The 17,288-nt window shown below is 39.1% G+C and overlaps 1 protein-coding gene across 4 annotated transcripts in view; it reads left to right on the top strand.

Annotated features, from left to right (window-relative positions):
* Positions 1–17,288, top strand: part of COPA (COPI coat complex subunit alpha) — a 49,679-nt gene that overhangs the window by 18,558 nt on the left and 13,833 nt on the right. For 2 of the 4 annotated variants that reach the window (XR_004348298.1, XM_032621489.1), the window contains exons 11-17: positions 10,772–10,922; positions 11,854–11,920; positions 12,857–12,932; positions 14,825–14,907; positions 15,730–15,869; positions 16,435–16,520; positions 16,636–16,774. Coding sequence is in view for 3 of the 4 variants with exons in the window: in XM_032621489.1 (XP_032477380.1) it covers positions 10,772–10,922; positions 11,854–11,920; positions 12,857–12,932; positions 14,825–14,907; positions 15,730–15,869; positions 16,435–16,520; positions 16,636–16,774 (742 nt within the window). In the remaining variant the exon portion in view is untranslated. Of the gene's footprint in view, positions 1–10,771; positions 10,923–11,853; positions 11,921–12,856; positions 12,933–14,824; positions 14,908–15,729; positions 15,870–16,434; positions 16,521–16,608; positions 16,775–17,288 lie in introns of all 4 variants that reach the window. The other 2 variants (XM_032621479.1, XM_032621496.1) reach the window with 1 other exon arrangement.

The following is a 17,288-nucleotide window of genomic DNA, read 5'->3' as shown; positions in this document are numbered from 1 at the left end:
CCCATTCTCTTTGATTAGTTCCTAGGAGCTAATCAAAAAAAGCTAAAAGCTAAAAAATCAAAAATCAAAAAGCTAAAAAATCAAAAAGCTAAAAAACAAAAAAAGTCTGTTTCTATTTTGTTTTGTTTGTACATTTGTTTTTGTGTTTTTTTGGCAGTACACGGGCCTCTCACCGTTGTGGCCTCTCCCGTTGCGGAGCACAGGCTCCAGACACGCAGGCTCAGCGGCCATGGCTCATGGGCCCAGCCGCTCTGCGGCATGTGGGATCTTCCCAGACCGGGGCACGAACCCGTGTCCCCTGCATCGGCAGGCGGACTCTCAACCACTGCGCCACCAGGGAAGCCCTGTACATTTGTTTTTCAAATTCCACATATAAGTGAAATCATACAGTAATTATTTTTCTCTGACTTATTTTGCTTAGCATAATACCCTCCATGTCCATCCATGCTGTTGCAAATGCAAGATTTCATTCTTTTTTATGGCTGAGTAATATTTCATTGTATATGTATACCACATCTTCTCTATCCATTCATCTATTGATGGACACTTAGGTTACTTCCATATCTTGGCTGTTGTAAGTAGTGCTTCAAAGAACATTGGGGTACATATCTTTTTGAATTAGTGTTTTTGTTTTCTTTTGATAAATACCCAGGAGTGGAATTGCTGGATCATATATGGTAGTTCTATTTTTAATTTTTTTGAAGAACCTCCATATTGTTTTCCATAGTGGCTACAACAATTTAAATTCCCAGTAACGGTGCACAAGGGTTCCCTTTTCTCCAAAGCCATGTCAACACTTGTTTCTTGTCTTTTTTTTTTTTTTTTTTTTTTTTGTGGTACATGGGCCTCTCACTGTTGTGGCCTCTCCCGTTGTGGAGCACAGGCTCCGGACGCGCAGGCTCAGCAGCCATGGCTCAGGGGCCCAGCTGCTCCACGGCATGTGGGATCTTCCCGGACCAGGGCACAAACCTGTGTCCCCTGCATCGGCAGGCGGACTCTCAACCACTGCGCCACCAGGGAAGCCCTGTTTCTTGTCTTTTTGATAATAGCCATTCTGTTAGATGTGAGGTGGTATCTAATGGTTTTGATTTGCATTACTCTGATGATTAGTGATGAGAACCTTTTCATGTGCCTGTTGGCTATCTGTATGTCTTCTTTGGAAAAATATCTATTCAGGTATTCTGCTTATTTTTAAATTGGCTTATTTGATTTTTGATATTGAGTTGTATGAGTTCTTTATGATTTTTTTTTTTTTTTTTTGGCCACACCACATGGCATGTGGGATCTTAGTTCTCCGACCAGGGATCGAACCTGGGCCCCCTGCAGTGGAAGTGTGGAGTCTTAACCACTGGACTGCCAGAGAAGTCCCAGTTGTATGAGTTCTTCACATTTTGGATATCATCCCCTTTTCAGATATATTGTTTGCAAATATCTTCTCTCATTCAATAGGTTGCCTTTTTGTTTTGTTGGTGGTTTCCTTTGTACAAAAGCTTTTTAGTTTGATGTAGTCCCATGTGTTTATTTTCGTTTCCCTTGCCTGAGGAGACATATCCAAAAAAATATTGCTAAGACTGATGTCAAAGAGGTTACTGCCTACACTTTCTTCTAGGAGTTTTATGGTTTTATGTCTTACATTTAAGTCTTTAATCCATTTTGCATTTATTTTTGTACATGGTTTAAGAAAGTGGTTCAGTTTGATTCTTTTATATGTAGCTATCCAGTTTTCCCAGCACCATTTATTGAAGAGACTGCCTTTTCCCTATTGTATATTTTTGCCTCTTTTGTCATAGATTAATTGACCATGTGAGCATGAATTTATTTCTGGGCTCTCTATTCTGTTCCATTGATCTATGTGTCTGTTTTTGTGCCAGTATCATACTGTTTTGATTACTATAGATTTCTAATATAGTTTCCCATCTGGGAGCATGATACCTCCAGTTTTGTTCTTCTTTCTAAAGAATGCCATGGTGATTTGGCAACTTTTGTGGTTCCATACAAATCTTAGGAGTATTTGTCTCGTTCTATGAAAAATACCATTGGTATTTTGATAGGGATTGCACTGAATCTGTAGGTTGCTTTGGGTAATATGGACATTTTAACAATATTGATTCTTCCAATCCATGAGCATGGTATATCTTTCTATTTATTTGTGTCATCTTCAATTTCTTTCATCAGTGTCTTATAGTTTTCAGAATACAGGTCTTTTACCTCCTTGGTTAAATTTATTCCTAGGTTTTTTATTCTTTTTTGATGCAATTGTAAATGGGATTGTTTTCTTCATTTCTCTTTCTGATATTCCAACAGATTTCTGTATATTAATTTTGTTTCCTCCAATTTTACTGAATTAATTTATTAGTTCTAATAGTTCTTTTGTAGAATCTTTTGGGCTTTCTATATATAGTATTGTCATCTGCAAATAGTGACAGTTTTATTTCTTCCTTTGCAATTTAGATGCCTTTTCATTTTCTTGCCTAATTACTGTGGCTAGGACTTCCAATACTATGTTGAATCGAAGTGACGAGAGTGGTATCATTTTCTTTTTCCTGATCCTAGTGGAAAAGCTTTCAGCTTTTCACCATGGAGTATGATGTTAGCTGTGTGTTTGTCACGCAGGGCCTTTATTATGTTGAGGTATTTTCCCTCTGTACCCACTTCGCTGAGAGTTTTTATCATAAATGGATGTTAAATTTTGTCAAATGCTTTTTCTACATCTATCGATATGATCATATGATTTTTACCCTTCATTTTGTTAATGTGGTGTATCACATTGATTTATGGATGTTAAACCATCCTTGCATCCCTGGAATGAATTGTGCTTGACCATGGTGTATTATCCTTTTAATGTATCATTGTATTTGGTTTGCTAGTATTTTGTTAAGGATTTTTGCATCTATGCTTATCAGGGATATTGGCTTATAATTTTTGGTTTCTTACGATCTTTGCCTGGTTTTGGTATCAAGGTAGTGCTGTCCTCATTAAATGAGTTTGGAAGTGTTTTTTCCTCTTCAATTTTTGGAATAATTTGAAAAGGATAAATATTAACTCTTCTTTAAATGTTGATAGAATTTACCTTTGAAGCCATCTGGACCTGGACTTTTGTTCTTTGGGAGTTTGTTGATTACTGATTCAGTTTTGTTAGTAATTGATCTATTCAGGTTTTCTGTTTCTACATGACTCAGTCTTGGAAGATTGTATGTTTCTAGGAGTTTATCCATTTAGGTTGTCTAATTTGTTGGCATATCATTGTTTGTAGTATTCTCTTACAATCAGTCCTTTGTATATCTGTGCTGTCAGTTGTAATTTCTCCTCTTTCATTTCTGATTTTATTAGAGCTCTCTTTTTTTTTTTTAATGAGTCTGGCTAAAAGTTTGTAGATTTTATCTTTCAAAGAACCAACTCTTAGTTTCATTGTATTTTCTGTTGCTTTTTTAGTCTCTATTTCATTTATTTCTGCTCTAATCTTTATCATTTCTTCCTTATGCTCACTGAGCTTTGCTTGTTCTTCATTTTGTTTTTTTTTAAATCTACTTTTAGATTGCTTGAGATTTTTCTTGTTTCTTGGGGTAGGGCTGTATCACTATGAACTTCCTCTTAGAACTGCTTTTGCTATGTCCCATAGATGTTGGACACTTGTGTTTCCATTTTCATTTGTCTTCAGGTATTTTTGATTTCCTCTTTGATTTCTTTGTTGACTCATTTGTTGTTTAGTAGCATGTTGTTTAGTCTCCACATGTTTGTGTTTTTTCTAGTTTTCTTGTAGTTGATTTCTAGTTTCATACTGTTTTGGTGAAAAAAGCACTTGAAATTATTTCAGTCTTAAATTTATCGAGCCATGTTTTGTGGCCTAGCATGAGATCTGTCCTGGAGTATGTTCAATATGCACTTGAAAATAATGTATTTTGCCGCTTTTGGATAGACTGTTCTCTCTCTATTAATTCTATCTGGTCTAATGTGTCGTTTAAGGCCAGTGTTTCCTTGTTGATATGATCTGTCCATTGATGTAAGTAGGGTGTAATGTCCCCTAGTATTATTGTGTTATTGTCACTTTTTCCCTTTATTTCTATTAATATTTGCTTTATATATTTAGGTACTCCTATGTTGGGTGTATAAATGTTTGCAAATGTTATATTGTTGGATTGACCCCTTTATCATTATGTAATGCCCTTCTTTGCCTTTTGATATGATCTTTGTTTTAAAGTTTGTTTTGTCTGATATGAGTAATGTCCTAGCTTTCTTTTCTTTTACATTTGCATGAAATATCTTTTTCCATCCCTTCACTTTCAGTCTATGTGTATCTTTAGATCTGACTTGAGTCTCTTGTAGGCAGCATATAGATAGGTCTTATTTTTTTATCCATTCAGCCACTGTAAGTCTTTTGGTTGGTGCATTTAGTCCATTTACCTTTAAAGTAATTTTTGATACGTATGTGCTTTTTGACATTTTGTTAATTTTTTTCTGGTTGTTTTTGTAGTTCTTCTCTGTTCCTGTCTTGTTCTCTTGGTTTCTTCCCTTGTGGTTTGATGGATTCCTTTAGTGTTACATTTGGATTTGTTTCTCTTTATTTGTTGTCTATCCATTGTAAGTTTTTGTTTGTGGTTCCCATGAATTTCATAAATATTGAACTGTATATATATATTTGTCTATTTTAAGCTGATAGTCACTTAAGTTCAAAGGCATTGTAAAAGCACTACATTTTTACATGTACCCCATTTTATGTATTTTATTTCATAGTTTATATCTCTTTATTTTGTGTATACCTTAACTGTTTTTTGTAATTATAGTTGATTATACTGCACGTGACCCTTTAACAACATGGAAGTTAGGGACACTGACCCTCTGTGCAGTCTAAAATGTGCATATAAGTTTACAGTTGACTCTCTGTACCTGTGGTTCCATATCTGCATATTCAACCAGCAGTGGACTGTGTAGTATTATTGTACATATTTAGTGAAAGAGAACTGTAAGTGGACCAGTGCAGTTAAGATCCATGCTGTTTAAGGGTCAACTGTTCTCTGGTCTTTTAACTTTCATACTAGCTTTTTAAGTGGCTGATCCACTGCCTTTACTATGTATTTGCTTTTATCAGTGGGATTTTTCTTTTGATGTATTTTCTTTTTTTTTTTATGTTTTAAAATTTTTTTTAATTTATTTTTTGCTGTGTTGAGTCTTCATTGCTGCACATGGGCTTTCTCTAGTTGCGGTGAGTGGGGGCTACTCTTCGTTGCGGTACACGGGCTGCTCATTTCGGTGGCTTCTCGTTGTGAAGCATGGGCTCTAGGTGTGCGGGCTTCAGTAGTTGTGGCACACGGGCTCAGTGCTTGTGGCTCGCTGGCTCTAGAGCGTGGGCTCAGTAGTTGTGGCGCACGGGCTTAGTTGCTCTGCAGCATGTGGGCTCTTCCTGGACCAGGGCTTGAATCCGTGTCCCCTGCATTGGCAGGCGGATTCTTAACCACTGCACTACCGGGGAAGTCCCTCATATATTTTCTTATTTCTAGTTGTTGCCTTTTCTTTTCTGCTTAAAGGAGACCTTGACATTTCATGTAAGGCTGGTTTAGTAGTGAACTCTTTTAGTTTATGCTTGTCGGAGAAACTCTTTCTCCTTCAATTCTGAATGATAACCTTGCTGGATAGATGCTAAGTGGTAAGTCTTTTCCTCTCAGCATTTTAAATGTATCCTGCCATTTCAGTTTCTGCTGAAAAATCAGCTGAGAGTCTTATGGGGTTTTCCTTGTATGTGATTAGTTGTTTTTCTCTTGCTGCCTTTAACACATTATTGACCAGAGATGTATTAATACATCTTTTGTTACCTGAATATTATTGACTGGAGACGTATCAATACGTTTTTAGAGAGTGATACAATTAACATCACCATGCAAAGTTGTTAGAGCTTAAAATTGATCAAGGGTTCATTATACAACTTAAAATTGTCGTTAGCATTTGCATTTTGCTCCATTAGGTTTTTGTTCCAACCTTGTGTATATTATAAACACAAGTTTGTTACCATAAAATTTTCAAAAATGATGCCTCGCAAGATTTTTTTTTTCATTGCAAGATTTTGAGTGAAGAAGAATTTTTCGGTGAATTTTACGCAGATACTTTCTCTGATTGTCCAAGTGACATACATACTAGTGTCTTAGAAGATGATGGTTCTTCAGAATATAGTTCTGATTCAGACAATGTGAATGTTAGACCAACAAAAAGACAAAAAAACTTAGTGATTGATTGATATGGAAAGTGAAAATGAAACTCATGGTGCTGGAGAATGCTCCCTTGCTTCTGCAGAAGAGTGGATTGCAGACAACATTTCATAAAAATTAGAAGACTTTACAGGTGTGTCAGGTGTAACTATTGAATGTAATAACCTGCAAAGTGTTAGTGAAATAACAGAATTAATTTTTGGTAACAACTTTTTTGAGTTGGTTGCTTCTCAAACAAACTTGTATCACCGACAGAACGAAAAAGCATATAAAAAGTATGATAAGGCTTTAAAATGGACTGATGTAACCAATAGTGACATGAGGAAGTTTCTTGGATTAATAATTTTTTAAGAGGTATGAAGCTTCCTTTATTTTTTTTTGAATTTTATTTTATTTTTTTATACAGCAGGTTCTTATTAGTTATGTATTTTATACATATTAGTGTATATATGTCAATCCCAATCTCCCAATTCATCCCACCACCGCTCCATCCAACCACTTTCCCCCATTGGTGTCCATACGTTTGTTCTCTACATCTGTGTCTCTATTTCTGCCTTGCAAACCGGTTCATCTGTACTATTTTTCTAGATTCCACATATATGCGTTCATATATGATATTTTTCTCCTTCTGACCTATTTCACTCTGTATGACAGTCTCTAGGTCCATCCACGTCTCTACAAATGACCCAATTTCACTTCCTTTTTATGGCTGAGTAATATTCCATTGTGTATATGTACCACACCTTCTTTATCCGCTCGTCTGTCAATGGGCGTTTAGGTTGCTTCCGTGGATTAATAATTTTGATGGGACAAATAAGAAAGTCATACTGGAAAGAATATTGGCCGACTGATCCCTTACTTGAAACATCTATCTTGCCAAAGATTATGACGAGAAGAAGGTTCAAAAAAATAATGATGTTTCTTCACTTTAACAATAACTCAGAAACTCCACTTCCTGCAGACAGAGGTTCAAAAGTTAAACCTCTTTTGGATTATTTTCTACAAAAATTTCCATTGATCTGTATACCCAAACAAGAGCTATCGCTTGATGAGGCAGTGATAAAGTGGAGAGGACGACTCAGATTCAAAACCTATAATCCCAGAAAACTTACGAAATAAGTTTGGTCAGGATGGTTAACAAAAATGAAACTGGGTATATATGCAACCTTGAGATTTACATGGGTGAAGGATAGAAACTACAAGAAACAATCTTATAACAGCCTTATCTTGGTTCATGGCACCGTATTTACCAAGACAATTATTACAACGGTGTGTCCACATCTGAAATATTGTTGAAAAATAAAATCAGAGTTTGTGGGACTATAAGAGAGAATCATAGTCTACCAAACCAATTAAGAGAAACCTAAAAATCTACAGAGGGGAGAAATGACATTCTTATGGACGGGAAAAGTGATTTTTCTTATATGGAAAGACAAAAGGCTAGTCTGCATGGTGACAACTATTCATTATGCCTCCATAGCATCTACAGGAAAAGAAGACAGGAGGACTGACCATGAGATGACTAAGCCCACTTGTATATTAGAGTATAGTAAATCTATGAAAGGAGTTGATTGATCCAGTCAATACCTGGCAAACTGCAATATCCTCTGGAAAACTCGAAAATGGTTTAAGGAAGTGGGTTGCTATTTCAGTATTGCAGTTTATTCAATGTGTTTAAAATTTATTGTAGCCTTAATGCACAGAATAAAATGACTTAAAAGCAATTTTTGTTAGCAGTAGCTAGAGAATGGGTAATTGACCATCCTGGTGAATATAGTGGTAGTCCCTCACGTGGTCCTTCTTGTGGTGTTTCTAAAAGAGCCCTCCACAAAGATTCACCTTGTCGACTATCAGGTAAAATAAAAGAACATATTCTAGAGGAAATAATACCCACATGACTAAAAAAAAATGCTGCGGGGCTTCCCTGGTGGCACAGTGGTTAAGAATCTGCCTGCCAGTGCAGGGGATACAGATTCGAGCCCTGGTCTGGGAAGATCCCACATGCCGCAGAGCAGCTAAGCCCATGCGCCACATCTACTGAGCCTGCACTCTAGAGCCCTCAAGCCACAACTACTGAGCCTGCGTGCCATAACTACTGAAGCCCAAGCACCTAGAGCCTGTACTCTGCAACGAGAAGCCACCTCAATGAGAAGCCTGCACACTGCAACAAAGAGTAGCCCCCACTTGCCGCAACTAGAGAAAGCCCGTGTGCAGCAACGAAGACCCAATGCAGCCAAAAATAAATAAAATTAAAAAAAAAAAATGCCGCCAGAAAGTGTAGAGTCTGCTCTTCCAGGGGAAAGCACAGTGAAACACGATATATTTGTAATAGATGTTCTGTTCCCCTGCACAGAGGTGCCTGCTGTACTGCCTATCACACTCTAATGAAATATTAGAATGCTTTAGTAAGACATGTACAAAGTTTCAAAAAAATACATTAAGTGCAAAAACCGTTGTTGATAGTTATACTCAAACGTGGATGTTTCAGTATTCACTTAGATAACAATCGCTGGCCACAGGCACCAGTTTCTGCAAAAATCCCCCGCCAGTAATGGGTTAAGATTCTCTCCTTATCTTTAACTCTTGCCATTTTAATTATAATATGTCACGGTGAGGATCTCTTTGGGTTCATCTTATTTGGAATTCTCTGTTCTTCTTGGACCTGGATTATCTACTTCCTTCCTCAGGTTAAGAAACTTTTCAGCCATTATTTATTCAAATACGGTTTCTGTCCCTTTCTCTCTTCTCCTTTGGGAATCCTATAAGTGAAAGTTAGTATGCTTGATGTTGTCCCAGAAGTCCCTTAACTCTCCTCATTTAAAAAAAAAAATTCTTTCTTCTTTTTGCTGGTACAATTGGGTGATTTCCACTATTCTGTCTTACAGATTGCTCATCTGTTCTTCCATATAATCTAATCTGCTGTTGATTCCCTCTAGCATATTTTTTCTGTTTTTGTATTCTTCACTTTTGATTGGTTCTTTCTTATATTTTCTAAGTCTTTGTTGAAGTTCTCACTGAATTCTTCCATTCTTCAACCAAGTTTGCTTAGCATCCTTATGACTGTTTCTTTGAACTCTTTATCAGATAAATTACTTATCTCTGTTTCATTAGGGGTTTTTTCTGGGGGTTTATTTTGTTGTTTCTTTTGGAACATATTCCTCTGTCTCCCTTTTGTTTGACTTTTTGTTTTTGTTTCTGTGAATTTAAGCAAAACAGCTACCTCTCCTGGTCTTTTAAGGAGTGGCCTTAAAGGGTGAAAGCATTCCTGTGTAGATTGTTTGCACCTGGCAGCTTTGGCAGGCTTGCTGGGGCTGGAGTGCATCTGGGCAGGCATAGTCCCTGGGGAGTGTGGTCTCTTGGTGGAGTGCCTGGAGCTGGAGTGGGCGTGAGGCAGTCCCTGGAAAGCACTACACCTGAGGCCATGGAACTTTTATTTGTAGTGAAGGGAGGTAGACCCATAAAACAATAAATATATAAAACAATGTATGGTGAAAACTGCTTTAAAAGAAAGTTAAGCAAAAGTAAGTGGGATAGAGAGGGAAGAGTGTAGGGACTGCTGCTTTATATTGGGTGTTCAGGAAAGTGAAGGAGAATGATAAATACATTGACAGTGGGAACAGCAAATGCAAAGACCGTGATATGAGAAATGTTTAACATGTTTGAGGAACATCAGAGTGGCCAGCTGGAGCACAGTAAGGGGCTAAGTAATAGGAGGTAAGACCAAGCCAGATTGGGCATTGCCTTGTAGGCCATTAGAATTTAAGACTTTATTCTGAAAGAATGGAAAGCCATTGGAAGGTGTTGGGTAGGGAAGTGACATGATCTGATTTATGTGTGGAGTGTATACTAGGAGGACAAAGACTGAAGATTTTTCTGAGCGATGGATAATGTTAGTAGGGAAAAGCAAAACATTTTTAAAAAACAGAACCAGAAAGGCTTTTTAAACTAGCATCCATTTGTTCAGCACTTACTTTTTTTTTTTTTTTTGTGGTACGCAGGCCTCTCACTGTTGTGGCCTCTCCCGTTGCGGAGCGCAGGCTCGGCGGCCATGGCTCACGGGCCCAGCCGCTCCGCGGCATGTGGGATCTTCCCAGACCGGGGCACGAACCCGCATCCCCTGCATTGGCAGGCGGACTCTCAACCACTGCGCCACCAGGGAAGCCCAGCACTTACTTTTTATGTTTGTTATTTGATAGTGACTGGGGAAGGATGGAAATTATTGTAATTTCTGTTTTCAGGGAGCTCAGTGTATACTGGGGATGATATACCTAAACAATTACAGTGCAGAATGGTACGTGCTGTGACGGAGGTTTGTACAAAGCAGTTAGGAGAACACAGAGGAGGGTTTGCCTAATGTGGCAGTATGATAGAGTCAGTATTGGTAAATGCTTTACAGGTGTTTACTTGAATAAAGATTCCAAGAATTGTGAGAATTTAGGCAAATAAGGAGCGCATTTAGGTGTCTTAACTTTGTTTTTAGCATACATATACAGTCGTCATCTTTGTGTATCTCCTGTTTCCAGTTTTCTTTCTTGCCTACAGCTAATTCTTCCTCCCTTTTCCCTGTGGCCCAGGCCATGATGGTGGCATGATTGTATTTAAACTGGAACGGGAACGGCCAGCCTATGCTGTTCATGGCAATATGCTTCATTATGTCAAGGACCGATTCTTACGTCAGTTGGATTTCAACAGCTCCAAAGATGTAGCTGTGATGCAGTTGCGGAGGTAAATCAGACTTGTTTCTTCCCTCCAAAGTGTCTCATCTGTTACCATGAAACAATACTCACAAACTGGAGTCTGTTCTTTTAACAACGTTTTGGATCTCATCTCCTGTCACAGATAGAATCCCCAGGAGCATGGTGGTGGCCATGAGGCCAATGGGGGCTTCCCTGTTGACAATGCTAGAGACCCTGTGGAAAGGAAATCATATTGCCAAGTTTGCCAGGTGTCTTGAAAACCAGGGAAAGTTTCCTGGTTGAGAGTAGCCCAACTTGGTGACAGGCCTCTTTGCCTTTATTTAGCATTTTTTTTCTATACCTCTCCCTTTGCTTTTCAGCAAAATGCATGCAACTCTAAACCAGAATATATGTCTCTGGAAACTCTTAACTCTGAAGATATGATAATATCTAGGGTGTCTGGCAAAAGGAACTATCCTCTTGGAAAGCCAGCTGTATCAGCATGCTGAAACATTCATAGTGGCAGGCTTTGGCATAAGGGTTTGATAACCACCCTCCAGCGTTACTACAATAAAAAAATTGGTTTGTGTTATCACTCCAGGGGACAGGAGAAACTAGCCAGAGACAAATCACATCATGTTACTCTGTGGTATCCACTGCAATTATGTGTAGGAATTTGTACCCAAGAAGAATCAATCCCACTCACTACAGTGAGTGCTAGCCATACCTTCTGTTGAATAAGTAGACTTGTACTAGGTGTGCTTTTTTAAAACTCTATGCTCAAAGCTGAAATAGGGGAGTCCCTAAGCCTTAAAGGAAGGAAGAAATAGATACAACATTCATTTATTTTTATTTCTGATTATAAAAATGGTAAGTATATCTGTAAAGATGAGGTAAGTAGGAAGTGTAGGAGTAATACCTTTTTTCCTATTGTCATGTCTTTTTACTAATTTCTCTGTTTTTTGTATATATATCTCTAGTGGTTCCAAGTTTCCAGTGTTCAACATGTCGTACAATCCAGCAGAAAATGCAGTCCTACTGTGTACAGTAAGTAAACCTCCTAGGATCTCCTCATTTCCCATAAGTCTCTTTCTCATGCCCTTAGAGGATCTCTAATGGCTTCTTTGAAACCATTTAATGGTCATTTTGAGAGAGCTGAAACAGTAAACAGAGGCTCAAACCAGGTAGGCTTCAGCTGTCATAAACATGTTAAGGGTTTGTGTACTTACATCTTTCATATGGCTAACAACTTCTAAACTTAATGGAGTGTTGGGATGAATCACTGAAAGTAATTTGAAAGAATGTTTGGGACTATATCCTATTCAAAGGAGATGCTTATCTTGATTCCCTCCATTTGGGTGAAAATAGTAGAGCTGATTTTGAGAAGAGTTCCTTTCAGTGGTGTTACCTTTGGGGGTCATCAAGTAGCCCTCCTCATTTCTTGCCATACAATTAAAAAAAAAAAAGAAAGAAATGGCGTTCTAATTTTAGTGCCTTCATTGCCAAGTCAGAAGAATGAAAACCTGTCTTTCCCAATATGACGTCTAGTGTCTGATCCCAGTTCTTCTTCAATATCTAACAGCCCCATATTTTCCTCCTGGCACTTTTCTTTAATGTTTTTTCTTTGATGTCTTTTTTTTACCTTCAAACAGACTTTTAAGTTGATGAATAAACTCAGGTGGGGCACTGGAATATTGGGGTCTTAGTCTGTTAATTTGTGGAATAGAGAGCAGTCCTTGCTTTCATTCAAATGATATCTACATCTTTGGAAGATAAAAGAAAAATAAGGTGACATGAATGCTGAATTCTTTGGCAACGAGCCCTATAATTTTTAGCTGTAGAAACGTTCAAATGCCTTCTGAGTGAAAGGTGTGAAAAGTATAGTTTCAGGTTGCTGTCTGTATAATGGCGCTGTTTTCTATGTCAGAGTAAACTGGTATCTTGGGTGCTCTCTTACTAACAATTCCTCCCTTTCCTCTACAGAGAGCCAGTAATTTAGAGAATAGTACCTATGACTTGTACACCATCCCCAAGGATGCCGACTCCCAGAATCCTGATGGTAGGCATTCTCTTTGTATACCCGACTCTGCTCCTAGCTTTCCTCACCCATATCATCACTCCTCTTCAAGTTTTTCACATTCTGTCCCCAGGCCATGGCCACATCACTCATGTCTGTTGGCAGGTGCTGCTGACAGTTGCATCAGAGGCAACTATGGTGTGAAATATTCATGTTCCTCCTCCATTTTATTACTCCAGCTAGATATATATATTTTATAATTTGGTTATTAGAAACTCTCCATTTTCTCTTTCAGCACAGCATGTTATCCTAGTTTATTGTCAGCTGATGTGACTTTCACCCTGGTAGTTTCATTTATTTAAAAACATGGTTCCAGTCTTGCAGTGTCTCATCCTGGGACTAGGGATTTATGCTCTCCCATCCATATCCAGATCCGATTTGCTTCCTTTTGCATGTCAGAAAGATGAGGCTGTTAACAGCCCCTCACCGCACCAGGGATCCCGGATCCAGCTGAGACCCCTGCCTACCTCTTCCATCACCACCATCCCTTTTTAGTCCTTTCTGCTAGAACTTGCTGACAAAGCATTCTCAGAATAGATTTGAGTCTCACTTATGCTCCTTTTAGTGTACTCCCTCCAGTTGGTTTGTGGGTCAGAGGTTTGTTCCTCAGGTCCCCACTCTTAGTACCATACTTTCATGATATTTTAGACCGAATCAACAGATTCTGAGAAATATTTTGCTAGCTCTGTCCTATTGTGGGTGCCACTGTGTCATTATTGCTGCTAATATCATCACTCTCCTGTAAGTGTGGTCATGGTGAAAAGAGGGAAAACCTGTATGTCTTTGATATCCATAAATCAAAGTCTCCCCTATAAATTAATCAGTCAAGCCATTTCTGACCAATTTTTTTTGTTTGGTCCTGCTTACCCATCCCCTTCTTTTCCCCATCTGTTTACAATTAATAGAGTCTAAAATATTTTTGTTTTGTCTTATAACCACTTTTATTTTATCTTCTCCATTTTTTTGAGGGAGATAATAATCATTAAAGGAATAAAGGTACAGCACAGAGGAGGAGAAAGAGGAAAGGCTTGAATAGTGTGGTTCTTTGGCCCCTGGAAAATGGGAGTGTTGGTTATGATAATAATTAATTTTGTAAATTGCTTGACACCCCTGGTTGTCAAGGGGTGGCCTGGCAAGGCTGGCCAGCACGTATTGTCCAGTTTCCTGCTGATACTAATAGATAAAAGAGTATTTCCACGCATCCTTCTGTGTATCTCCTTTGAAGTTTCCCAGAGTGTGGAGTACCCATTCGGAATTCTAATCATCCAGTGAAATGTTTGGGAACTGAGAAACATGTTGTAACTTTGTTGAGTGATGGATTGACATTTATGGAGCATCAGCTTGGTGCTAAATACTGCCCAGCATAGAGCTGCCTGGATTTAGTTAGGAGCGCTCTGCCCTATCCTACTCTACTAGGAGGTCTGCATTTGCATGTTAAAAGCAGCAGAGCAGCTGCGTCCTGGAGAGGGGGCTCTGTCTCTACTCCAGCTTGTTGAGATAGGAGGTCCAAGACACTCACAGGCTGCTTGCTTTGTGCCGCAGCTTGGCCAGCGAGGCCCTGCTCGTTAGCTTGATGGAATGTGCTGTCTCCCAAGATGGGGGTGGTCCTTCTGCCAGTATATGGTGTTGGCTGAAATGCAGTCACTTGGCCTAGCGAAAAGAGGCTTGGCAGGGGTGGAGGTTGGAGTTTGGAAGGAACTGGTGGGGAAAAGTCACTGACAATAGCCTCAGGTTATGGCTGAATAAGTTAGGAAGCAGCTGAACTGGCAGAGCCAACATGGCAGCCAGCAAGACTGGCAGCTTCATGGCACCTGACTCTGTCACCTGGCAGTAGCTTACTACATGTTCCTGCCCTTTGGTTTTGCTCTTCTCAGCTCCTGAAGGGAAACGATCCTCAGGCCTGACAGCTGTTTGGGTTGCTCGCAATCGGTTTGCTGTCCTAGATCGGATGCATTCGGTGAGTTAAGACTAAAAAGGGAAATTAATTTGGAGAGTGTGGTGGCAGTGGCCTGTATATTGCAGAATAAAGAGCATTTTTTTTTTCCCCTTACTCTGCCCTGGGCAGCTGTGGTCCTCGTGTATTGGCTGCTTTCTCCTTAACTCTACCCCAAACCCCTGGGGAAAAAAAGGCCTTAAAATTGATTTGATTGGGTGGATGATCACTGTGGCTCTGGGCTTAAGAACCAAGCTAAAGTCACTCTTGATAACACAGGAGCCAAAAAACATCAAATTTGAAATAGGTGAGCTGGGAAGTCCCTGACGGTCCAGTGGTTAGGACTTGACACTTTCACTCCTGGGGCCCGGGTTTGATCCCTGGTCTGGGAACTAAGATCCTGCAAGCCACATGGCAAATCCCCACCCCCTCAACACCAAAAAAATGAAATAGGTGAGCTAGATAAGGAGTAGATCCTCTTATCCTACTACCTCTGATGGTACTTAAAATGTAATGGGTCCTAAAAAAGTTAAGCAAAGCTCTCTCAAGAAAATATTTAACAAAAATTTAAGACTCAGAAGTGCTGTATTCTGTCTCTGGTTGGTTGAGGAATTTAGATTTTAGTTGGACTTCTCAGGATATTTCATCTAAAAAAAAAAAAAAGCTATTAAGACCCTTGGAGAGGATCTTAGTTGGAGTGGTCTACGTAGAGTGGTGATTGAACTGGACAGACAGAAAAAAAAATACTTTGTTTATTGAAGCTAAGGAATAATTGCTGAGGGACATTGTCAGCTGGCATCATCTTACATGTATTTCTCTTAACCCCACCTTATGTACTCATTTCAGCTTCTGATCAAGAATCTGAAGAATGAGATCACCAAAAAGGTACAGGTGCCCAACTGTGATGAGATTTTTTACGCTGGCACAGGCAACCTCCTGCTTCGAGATGCAGAATCCATCACGCTCTTTGACGTACAGCAGAAGCGGTAACATGTCAGATGCCCCTAAGCAGACAGGCATATAGTGGGGGAGAGTGGAAATCTTTAGTGGGAGCTTTTCTTCCCCCAGGTGAGTTTTACCTGTGGCTTAGCCACTTCTTGTGCTGTAACTCCAAGACTCTTTCTAACCACTTTTTTTCCTCTGTGATCACTCTCCATCCTGTACATACACACTAGCATTACAACAAGGGGCTTATTTGTTTTCAGAGCATTTATCTGAACAAAGAATCCTCTTGGGACTTAGAATAATAGGGACACAGAAATGAATAACATAGTTCCTGTACTTAAAGGAGCTTACAGTCCATTGGTGAAAGCAGACATACACAAGTCCCTAATAATACACGGGAATGAGGGGCAGGGAGTTGAGGAAGAGGGAAGTATACAATGTGAGCCAAATGTTTAAGTCACTGAACTGTAATACAGAAAATGTTTATTTGGTATTATTTTAAGAAATTTCGGTTTACATTAATTTGGAGATGAAAAGGAGGTTAGGTCATAACCTGGAATAAAGGAATCAGGTCCACTCACATTTGCCCTTCTCTCTCTATCCCAGGACTCTGGCATCTGTGAAGATTTCCAAGGTGAAATATGTTATCTGGTCAGCAGACATGTCCCATGTAGCACTACTGGCCAAACATGGTAAGTCTTCATTATGTCCACCCTGATTTAGAGACCAGTCCCTCCCTCCCCATCCCTGCCAGTCTACTTCACTCACCCTGTCCAGCAGAGCACTCATGTCCTTTGCCTCTTACAGCCATTGTGATCTGTAACCGCAAACTGGAGGCTCTATGTAACATTCATGAGAACATTCGTGTCAAGAGTGGGGCCTGGGATGAGAGTGGGGTATTTATCTATACCACAAGCAACCACATCAAATATGCTGTCACCACTGGGTAAGTTGATTATCTGAGATACAGAATGGGAGAAAGTGGCTTCTTAAAATCACTGTCGTGTCTCAGGAGACATACTGAAGTCCTCCTTGAACTGTCTTCATGGAAAAGCTTTGTCTGGCATATATGTGCTAGAAGCATCAAAACATTCTTTTTTCAGCTCTCTTAAAATTGTGAAATATGACACAAATATAGAAAATTACATAGGGTATAAATATATGAAATAGCAAATAGTTACATAATGAACATCTGTGTAACTGCCACCCAAGTCAAGAAATAGAATATTTCTGACACCCCAGAAGCCCTTTGCCATGTGGTCCCTATTGATCACATCCCGCTCTCTTCCTCAAAGATAACATTCTGACTTTTATGATAATTTCTTTCTTGCTTTTCTTTGCAATTTTACCACCCAGTGTGTGTCTTAAAATAATGATTTAATTTTGCCTGGTTTTGAACTTCATGTAAATTAAATCATGCTGAATGTATTATTTCATATTTTGCTTATTTTGCTCAATAT

The sequence above is a fragment of the Phocoena sinus genome, chromosome 1 (assembly GCF_008692025.1).
Source record: "Phocoena sinus isolate mPhoSin1 chromosome 1, mPhoSin1.pri, whole genome shotgun sequence".
Taxonomy (NCBI): Eukaryota; Metazoa; Chordata; class Mammalia; order Artiodactyla; family Phocoenidae; genus Phocoena; species Phocoena sinus.
This window is presented reverse-complemented; position numbering and strand designations above follow the sequence as displayed.